The 10,670-nt window shown below is 40.1% G+C and overlaps 1 protein-coding gene across 1 annotated transcript in view; it reads left to right on the top strand.

Moving 5' to 3' along the window:
• LOC100962572 (aldo-keto reductase family 1 member B10-like) overlaps positions 1-8,468 on the top strand; it is a 14,536-nt gene extending 6,068 nt beyond the window's left edge. The window contains exons 6-7 of the mRNA XM_023514218.1: positions 1,432-1,501; positions 8,402-8,468. Coding sequence (XP_023369986.1) covers positions 1,432-1,464 — 33 coding nt within the window. The 3' untranslated portion in view covers positions 1,465-1,501; positions 8,402-8,468. The remainder of the gene's footprint in view (positions 1-1,431; positions 1,502-8,401) is intronic.
• The last annotated feature ends 2,202 nt before the right edge of the window (positions 8,469-10,670 follow it).

The raw sequence follows: 10,670 nt of genomic DNA, 5'->3' as shown, positions 1-10,670 counted from the left end.
GAGCAGAGAGGAGTGATCAGATTCTGCATATATTAGGGAAGTAGAATTTGCTAACAAACTAGGATTCAATGACATCTTCACAGTTTGTTCTTTTTTTTTTTTTTTTTTTTTGTATTTTCCTGAGGAACACAAGAAGGGACTTGCTATGTCTTGGAAGAAAGCATGTTTGTGATGCTATTAGACATCTATTGGGGGTGTCAAGCAGGCACTGGGCCACATCAGGGTGGAGTTAAAGAGGAGGGTCTGGGCTGCAGGGAAGTATTTGGTAGTAGCACAAGGGATGTATTGTTGGCACAAGATGCAGCAACAGGTGGGTGGGAGAATTTATTCTGTCAGTTACAGGATTCCCTCCATCTAGGGATTTCCTAGTTCTAGGTATTGTTATTTGAATGCCTCTTTAGAGGAGGCAGGAATAACTTTACTTTATTTCAATTTTTAAAAGTATTTGACAAAAAATATGCATTCTGATGAGGTGATCATTCTAAATGATCTCTTTTTCATCAATACTTACTGATAAATATTGCTAATTAAAATTTTCAAAGATATTTGTATTTGGGAAGTGACTTATATGATCACATGCCAAGATCAACCACAATTTTAATCTTTTTATGTTTTTAAGCCCAACATTTGCTTTTCACTTTTGAAAAAGTATTTCACTATCTCCAGCCTTGCTCAATGTTGTTATATTCCTCGTCCCTCCTGCCCACCGTCTCTATCTCGTGGCAACAGGTACCCAGCTGACAACTGCTTACTTTCATCAGAGGTCAAAAAGCAGCAGCTACTTAGAGGGAGAAGGAAAGGCCAACACAGAATGTGACTCTCTCCTAAACTGTAGGCGCTTCACCTATGAGCGTCATTTCCCCGAGTCTGTGGATTGGTGGGCTCAGGAGTCAATCACCCTGAAATCAAATCCCAGCTCTACCATTGTCTTATGACTTGTGTTGACTGTGGGTAACTTCCTTCTTTCCCCAAATGGTTTCCGTATAAAGTAGGGATGATGATACTATTCCGAGGTAAGGTCCGCTGAATGTGAGCTTGGAATGTGCCAGGGTCCTATGCCCTTCACCTGGGTTATTATCTCATTTAATACTCAACATCCCCCAAACTGGGATTCCCACCTCAGCACATCTTGAGAGTGAGGTGGGACAATCCTGGAAGGCACTTAGCTTGCCACCAGGCATATGTGGATTGTCATTACGAGTCCATTCTGTCACCCTGGTCCCTGCTTGCCTGGCCATCTTCCTAGCAGAGTCCTCAGATCAGCCTGAGGGAAGGTGGAGGGGCGAGCACCCTTCTTGTGTCTGAACACATCTTTGGGGCAGAAGCTGAGAGAACACAGAGACCACAGAACGTGTCAGAGAAGACGCCTTTGAAGTCCAAATATGGCTTTTGTGGAACAGATTCTTCTTTGTGCTTTTTTTTTCCCTGCAGAGTTTCTCATTTGGAGGATTATCCCTTCAGTGAAGAATATTGAAGCTGAATCTCTTGATGGGATTTCCCAGTGAGTCTTCTCTCCTCACTGAAGTGTTTCCCTCCCCATCCAAGTCTTCTTTTAGCCAAACTTACCTGAATCGTGCTTCGCCTGCCCTTGTGCGGCCAGAGTCTGGGCAGTGTTATGTCTAGATGCCCGTGTTTAACTAGGAGATACCTGTCACAGAAAAGCAGGGCTCTCATACGAAATGACAAGTGGTTTTCATTTATTTGATCTGGACAAATGATTGTCAAACACCTGAAACTCTGGTAACAATGAGATAGTGCAAAGATAAAAAGAATAAAAGACAATAACAATAACCAGCTTGTGTTGAGAGTTTACTATGCACCAACATGAATTGAAGTGCTTTTCATGTGGGTGAAGTCATTGAATCCTAGAAACAACCCTCTGGGGCTGGTGCCTTTATCATTCACATTTCCAGAAGAGTAAAGGAGGCAGTGGAGGTTAGGGAACTTGCTCCAGGGCACCCAGGGCTGGGAGGTGAACCAGGCTTCACAGCTGAGAGGCTCTGGGGACCTCCCAGGATTTGTCCTCCTCTTCTTTCCTGCCCTTAATACACCATCACACCAATTTGTCAGTGGCGCTGGTGACAGGGCCCACAGGATCCAAAAGGTGCTGCTGTTCACTGAAAGTTGTGTGACACATTCTTGGGAGTGGAGCAGACAACATGGCCAATCTGAGCAAGAAAGTGCTTACTTTTGCTATTAATGTAAAACATTTTGCTTTTCTTTTTATTTATTTTTATTGTTTGGTATTTATTGAGGGTACAAAGAATTAGGTTATACTGATCTGTTAGAGAAAGTCCCTCTTATAATTGTGTCCTGCCTGTCTTGTGATTGAGTATTTGGGGTTCTCTAAGTATAAGATTATCTCATTGGCAAAGAGCATTTGACCTCCTCTGTTCCCGTTTAGATGCCATTTATTTTCTTCTCTTGCCTGATTGCATTGGCTACAACTTCCAACACTATGTTAAACAGTAGTGGCAATAGAGGACAACCTTGTCTGGTTGTACTTATAAGTGGAAAAGCTTTCAGTTTTACTCCATTCAGTATAATACTAGCTGTGGGTTTGTCATAGATGGGTTCAAACAGATTAAGAAATGTGCCATCGGGCAGCGCCTGTGGCTCAAAGGAGTAGGGTGCCATATGCCGGAGGTGGTGGGTTCAAACCCAGCCCTGGCCAAAAAAAAAAAAAAAAAAAGGAATGTGCCATCTATGCCTATATTCTTAAGTGTTCTAACTAAAAAAGGATGCTGAATTTTATGAAATGTGTTTTCTGCATCTATTGAAAGGATCATATGGTCTTTGTTTTTGCTTCTGTTGATATAGTGAATAACATTTATGAACTTGCGTATGTTAAACCAGCCCTGTATCCCTGGGATGAAACCTACTTAATCATGATGAATGATTTTTTTTAATGTGCAGCTATAATCCATTGGCTAAGATATTATTGAGAGTTTTTGCATCTATATTCATTAGTGAAATTGGTCTGAAGTTCTCCTTTTTAGTTGGGTTTTTTCCCTGGTTTTGGTATCAGAGTGATGTTTGCTTCATAGATGTGTTGGGGAAGATTCCTTCCTTCTCAATTTTTTTGAATAATTTCTGCAGAATGGGTATAAGCTCTTCTTTGAAGGCTTGATAGAATTCTGGTGTAAAGCCATCTGGACCAGGGCATTGTTTTGTTGGGAGTTTTTTAAATTGTTTTTTTGATCTCAGTTCTTGAAATCAATCAGTTCAAGAGATCTATTTCTTCTTGGTTAAGTTTAGGGAGAGGGTGTGATTCCAAGTGTTCATCCATTTCCTACACATTGTCCAATTTCTGGGGATAAAGTTGCTTGCAGTACTGAGAGATAATCTCTTGTATCTCTGTGGTATCTGTTGTTATTTTGCCTTTATTGTTTCTGATTTAGGTTATTAGAGATTTTACTTTTTTGTTTCATCTGGCCAAAAGTTTATTAGTTTTATTTATTTTTTTGAAAAACCAACTTTTTGTTAAATTTCTGAATGATTCTTTTGATTTCAGTTTCATTAATCTCTGATTTAATTTTGGTTATTACTTTTCTTCTGTTGGGATTGGGATTAGATTGTTCTTTTTACAGTTCTGTAAGAAAGGTGATCACAGGTTTGGTGATGTACTCTCTTTCTGTTTTTTTGAATGTAGGCATCTAATGCAATAAATTTCCCTTTTAAGACTGCCTTTGCTGTATCCCACAGGTTTTGATAGCTTGTAGCTTTACTGTTATGTTTGAGGAATTTGACAATTTCCTCCTTTATGTCTTCCTGGACCTAGCTATCATCCAGCATAACATTGTTTAATTTCTGTGCATTTGTGTGGGGATGAACATCTTTGTTGGAGTTGAGTTCCACTTTTATTGCCTTGTGGTCTGAGAAGATACAAAATATGATTTCTATTCTTTTAATTTTGCTGAGGTTTGATTTGTATCCTAGGATGAGATCTATTTTGAAGTACGTACCATGGGCTGATGAGAATAATGTATATTCTTTTTGGTTTTTTTTTTTTTTTTGCAGTTTTTTTTTTTTGGCTGGGCCTGGGTTTGAACCCACACCCCCTGAATATGGGGCCTGAACTCTACTCCACAGGCACCACCCACAATGTATATTCTTTAGCTTTGGGATGGTGTGTTCTGTATATATCTATTAATCCCATTTGTTCTAGGGTCACATTTAAGTTCTTTGTATCTTTTGTTTAGTTTCTGTTTAGAGGCTCTGTACAATTCTATCAGAGGGATATTAAAGTACCCAGCAATTATAGTGTTATGGGATATCATATTGCTAAGACCAATCAAGGTCTGTTTCATAAATCTGGGAGCATTTAAATTTGGTGCATAAATATTTAAAATTAAAATAAATATCTTGTTGTATTGATCCTTTGACTGGTATAAAGTGTCCATCTTTGTCTTTCTTTACTTTAGTTCCTTTAAATCTGCTTGTATCTGAAAACAAGATTACAACCCCTTCTTTTCTTCTGATTTCTATTTGCTTGAACTATTGTTTTCTATCCCTTAACCTTGACTCCTTGAGTCTTGATTTGTCCTTCAAGGGTAGGTGTGTCTCCTGGAGACAGCATATGGATGGTTCATGCTTTTTTATTCAATCTGCCAGCCTGTGCCTCTTCATTGATGAGTTCAATCCATTAACATTTATTGAGAGAATTAATATGTGTGGTGGAGTTCTATTCATCTGATTTTATGAAAGTCTGTTGTATAGTTTTATACTTTGCACCCTTGTGGAAGCTAAGTTTTGACCTTTAGCTTTTGGGTATTTACTTTGCTGGTGATCCACTGTAATGGTCTGTATTGAGAATAAGTTTATGTATTTCCTGTAGAGGAGGTCTTATTTTGATGCATTTCTTCAGTGTTTGTATAACAAAAGATTTGATTTCTCCATCAAGTTTGAAGCTTAGTTTAGCAGGATATGGAATTCTGGGCTGAAAATTATTTTGTTTAATTATGTTGAAGGTGGATGACCATGCTCTTCTGGCTTGTGTTGGGGTCTCTTCATGGTCACCACTTATCAGGACCCGGGACTGGCCAGGTCTCCAGTCCCCAGCTTATCTGGCTATGTTCCAGACATGGACCACTATGCTGTTATCTTGCTCGGGAACAATTGCTCTTAGGTGTCTGATGACTATTTACTTTAGCAGAAGGGAAAGAGAGAGATTAATAGTCTTTGAGGGAGTAAAGCATTCTTAGAAGAATTGATCTTAGCAACAGAAGTCTTTCATAGAGCTTAGTAAGCTTCAACAGAGAGACACCATGCTGGCATTATGAAAGCGGGAGAAGCAACAGAGTCAGAGTAAGCAAGTCTGTGATAGAATGAGCTTACTCCTGACTGCCTTCTCCTCCAGCCTAATATAGAGCTGATCGTGTGGTGCTTAACTCCACAGATGTAGAGACTGCCAATTCACTAATACTCTCATCTCTTGAGCTCTCATGCTTGTTAAGAGAGCTAAATCCCACCCCCCCCATGCCCTTTTCACCAAGGTGTTCCATTATTGAGCTATACAGGTGTTATAACTCTCACTCCTCCTAGCCATAGGGTATATGGGCTGCTACAGGCTTGGAAAGTTTCAGTTGAAAAGTCTGATGTTGGCTCGGTGCCTGTGGCTCAACTGGCTAAGGCACCAGCCACATACACCTAAGGTGGCGTGTTCGAATCCCCAGCCCAGGCCCGCCAAACAACAATGACGGCTGCAACCAAAAAATGGCCAGGTGTTGTGGCGGGCACCAGTAGTCCCAGCTACTTGGGAGGCTGAGGCAGGAGACTCGCTTGAGCCCAGGAGTTGGAGGTTGCTGTGAGCTGTGATGCCACATCATTCTACCCAGGGGGATAGCTTGAGGCTCTGTCTCAAAAAAAAAAAAAAAAAGAAAAAAGAAAGAAAAGTCTGATGTTGTCCTAATGGCTCTACCCCTGTAGGTCAATTGGTGCTTATTATTGGCTGCTTGCAGAATTTTTTCCTTCATCTTGACTTTGGGTAGCTTCATTATAATGTGTCTTGGAGAAGTTGTGTTTGAGTTGAGATGACTCAGGGTTTGATATCCATCTGACAGGAGTTTGTCAGGGTCTTTACTAAAACTTGGGAAGTTTTCATTTATGATAGTCTCTAGTAGGGCTTCCGTTCCTTTCGGAAAATCTTCCCCTCCAGGAATCCCTATTATTCATATGTTTGAATGCTACATGGAGTCTCATAGTTCTCTAAGCAACTGTTCTGCTTTCTCTCTCTCTCTCTTTTTTTTTCTGCCTCTTTAACTGAGTTATCTTGAAAACTTTATCCACTATCTCTGAGGTTCTTTCTTCTCCATGGTCTAACCTATTTTTGATACTTTCTACTGCATCTTAACATTCCCCAATTGTCTCCTTCATTTCCATAAGCTCTACCATATCTTTTCTGTACTCTACATCTCTCTCATCCAACTTTGGTTCTGTTTTTAAATTTTATCATCCATTCCTTCTATTGTCTTTATCATCTATATTTTAAACTCCCTTTCTGTCACATCCATTAATTCTTTATAGGTGGAGTCTTCTGCAGTACCTGCCTCATGGTCCCTTGGGAGAGTTCCTCTGTTTTTCATGTTGCCTGAGTTTTTCTGCTCATGTATTCTTTCTTCTTGTTCATCTCCTTGTCCTCCTTTTTCCTTTTCACTTCCTCCTTTGCTTCAAATTACCTTGTCTCAGAACTTAGGTCTTGAGGTGGCCTCGGCCTGATCAAAGCCAAACTCTTTCTTGTGACCAAAAAAAAAAAAAAAAACAGAAATCCTTGCTCTTGATGACAATATGTTGCACTATGTCACTGAGACACCAGGTGGTGCTGTGGGGTTCTTTTAGGAGACAGAGAACACAGCCAGCCCCCTCTATGTTCCTTATTCCTGAGTTGCTTTTGATGATTGTCTTATTGTTTCATCAGCATTCAGACCCTGCTGGGTTGCAATCTTAAGGCTCACAGGAATCCTTAAGGGGTAGGTCTCACAGTGCCACCTTATTCTAGTTCCCATGGGGTACAGGAGTCCCTTAATCTGTCCCAAGAGTGGAGTTCTGATTTCAGCAGGGAGAATTAAGATGGCCATGCTTTAGGCCCCTGCTAAGACCTTCTAACAACCTTTCCTCAATGGCAGCCCCCTGGCCATGGAAACCTTCCCATTATGGCTGTCTTACCTGCCACCAAAGCTATGGCAAATATAGTCCAACTGTATTCAACTCTGATTACTGTATACTGTTTGAGTCTACCCACTCTTCCACTCAATGCACACATTCCCACAACTACTGAAAAGTTTGGAAAGACTTCCTCCCATCCTGGACCTCTGTGGGGGGCCAGCCAATTCCAGTGGGTAACAAATCACTTGCCTAATTCATCAGATTTCTATTGCTCTGGATCATACGTATATCCTCCTCACTGTGCTTCCTGAGCTATGACTCTGGGTAAGGGGCCTACACCAGGTATGGCTGGGTTCTCTCTTTTTCCCCAGTCATTCTAGGAGAGCTCAGCTGGATAATCCTTCTGGTCCACCATTGTACTCCATACCACCACCACCTTTTCTTTTCTTTTGATACAGAGTCTCATTCTGTCACCCTGGGTAGAATGTCCTGGTATCATAAATCACAACAATCTCAAACTCCTGAGCTCAAGTGATCCTCTTGCCTCAGTATCCAAGATAGCTTGGACTACAGGTACCCACCACAACTCGAGGATAGTTTATATATTTTAAGTAGAGGTGGGTCTCATTTTGCTAAGGCTGGTCTCAAACTCCTGAGTTTAGGCAATCCATCCACCTCAGCCTCTCAGAGTGCTAGTATTATAGGTGTGAGCCACTGCACCCAGCCTCACATTTTCTTTTTTCTAAAATAATTTCTTATAAAATATTTCAGTTATATGAAATGTATGAGCATCTAGTTACCCACATTATGAGTGTAACAAATGTTAACATTTCATCGTATAGCTCAAGGCTTTACAAAAAATTATGAAAGAAATAAGGAGTAACTAATATAGCTGAAGTCCACTTTGGACCCTCCCACATCCCTGGACTCCCTCCTTCCCAGAGGGAAATGCCTATCCTCAAATTGCCAAGTCCCCTCACCCTTCCTCTGCTGCTCATTTGCCTGCTCATTCTCAGGTCCTTCTCTGCCTATTCTTCCTTATTTCTGCCCAGCACAGTGGGTGAAGGTGTCCTATCACTGTCCTCCTAGGGTTCCTTGCCAGGTGGCCTCTGGGCTTTCTCTGTCTCCCAAATAGCTTGGCCTCCATCTGGAAGGGACTATGAGGAGATGGCAACGCTGGAGAAAGGGAAGAGCCAAGTGTCTCTCCACCTTGAGTGGTGTCTCCAACAGAACTCATACTTCCTCTGTGGTCCCAGCTCATGCCAGGCAACCTTCACCTGGTTCTGCCTGCTACCAGGTGGTGATGAGCTGCTGGGATGTGGAATTAGCACTTCCTTCTGTGTCTTCCACCCCTAGGAGCTGTGGTGTCTTCTTGTAGCATCTGAACTCTGATGGCCTCATCTTGTCCCATGGACATTCCAAATTTTTTGAAATAAATATTTAATGTTCCAAAATCTTTTTTTTTTTTCACATTGGGAGATTTTTATTAACTTGACATTCTTATCTACCAAGTCCTTTGTAAATAGGCCTTTATTTGATGCAAACCTCTAAATGTTTCTTAATACCACAGAATCATGAAGACTTGTAGTTTATTGGTGTTCTGTAATAATCAAAACAATGTTCAAATCATTAACAAGTTACCGCACTGAAATACTTAGAAGAATATTCTGAGGTGTTCCAAAATCTTCAAGTGGTTTCTTTTCTCCTGGCTGGAACTTTGACTAATCTACTTCTCATCCACTTATCTACATTTTTAGTTCTTATGTTTACATGTATACATAATCTATAACATTCTTTATATATCATATAACAAGTTAATTTTATTTTTATTATTTTACATAATTTACACCTCTTGGGGGCAGGACACAATTATAAGAGGGACTTTAACAAATGCAATAAGTGGAACCTAATTATTTGTACCCTCAATGAATTCCAAACAATAAAAAAAAAAGATTTTTCAAGAAATAAAAAAAAATTTTTTCTACAATAGAAAATGCACTTTTACAATTGTAAGTGTTAGGAATTTGAAAAACAAAGATTCAACTCAAATAGTTATTCCATACATCCACTGAAGAAGCACTTTGGTAACTATTCTCATTTAATGGACCTTTCAATTTTAATAAACAGATATTCTCTGTGTATAATGCAGCAGAATGTGATTAAATTTTGTTTTAAATTCTACCCAGTTTGTTTTTCCTCATTTTTTGTCAGTAGGATAAGTTTTCCCCCAGAGATTTTATTCAAATTTTCACCATTAGAAAATTATGGTGCTGTCTTTTAGCACCTTTGTTGGTTCAAAAATGTCAGCCCCCAGATATGTTGGGAATAGTTGATGGGGACCAAGGCAGTCTTGAGGAATCTTGTCCTCCATTAAAATCTTACACAAAGATAGGTGCTTTGGCTTCCCCATTATGCCCTGCCCCAGGGTTTTTGTCTTTGCTATTCTTATTGACTGAGCTGCTCTGTCCTCAGGTGTCATGAGGGTCCTCTGCCTCCTATGTTCCTTTCTCTGTTCCTTAATGATCCTGACAGTGAGAACTCTCTCCCTCACCCCATTTGATATCAACCCATTTCCTGAGGAACACATTCTTGCCCTCCGTGCTTTCTTTTCCTCCACAGTATTAGTTTATCTGTACTTTACATATTTGCTATTTTCTTGCTTTCTGGGTCTGTTTTTACCCACTAGATGTGAGCACTATGGGATTTTTTCTTTCTTTCTTTCTTTTTTGAGACAGACTGTTACTGTGTTGCTCTTGGTAGAGTGCTGTGGCATCACAGCTCCCAGCAATCTCAAACTGTTATGCTCAAGTGATCCTCTTGCCTCAGCCTCCCAAGTAGTTGGGACTACAGTTGCCTGCTACAATGCCAAGCTATTTTTTCACTGTAGCTGTCATTGTTGTTTAGTAAGCCCAGGCCAGGTTTGAACCTACCAGCCCCACTGTGTTTGTGACCGGTGCCCTAACCATGGAGCTACAGGTGCTGAGCCAAGAGATTTTACTTTAAAAAAAAAAAAAATAGTAATATCTTAGAATACAAAATCAATAGCCTTCATATATATGTCAGAAATCAAATTCAGAATTTGGATTGCAAATAAGATTAATAGAATGGAGGTAAAGTTGGAATTAGAGATTCAAGGAGCAATTCAAAAGGTGTCTCAAGAATTCAATGAATTCAAAGACAAAATCATCAAACATTTTGACACATTGAGACAAGAATTCATAGCCCTCAAAGATCTGAGAAATACAGTAGAATCTCTCAGTAACAGAATGGAGCAAGCAGAAGAAAGGATTTCCGATATTGAAGACAAAGCTTTTGAACGCTCCCAAGCACTCAAAGAGGAAGAGAAATGGAGAGCAAAAACAGATTATTCTTTCAGGGAGCTTTGGGATAATTTGAAGAAAACTAATATTCGCTTTATAAGAATCCCTGAAGGCGACAAAGTTGCTTCGCAAAGCACAGAGGCCCTTTTTCATGAGATTATGAAGGAGAACTTTCCAGACATGCCAAGAGATTCTGAAATTTCAGATAGCAGTTTCAGAACCCCAACATGGCTAAACCCAAGTAAG

This window comes from Otolemur garnettii, unplaced genomic scaffold, assembly GCF_000181295.1.
Source record: "Otolemur garnettii isolate 467f Iridium unplaced genomic scaffold, OtoGar3 scaffold00049, whole genome shotgun sequence".
Lineage (NCBI taxonomy): Eukaryota > Metazoa > Chordata > Mammalia > Primates > Galagidae > Otolemur > Otolemur garnettii.
This window is presented reverse-complemented; position numbering and strand designations above follow the sequence as displayed.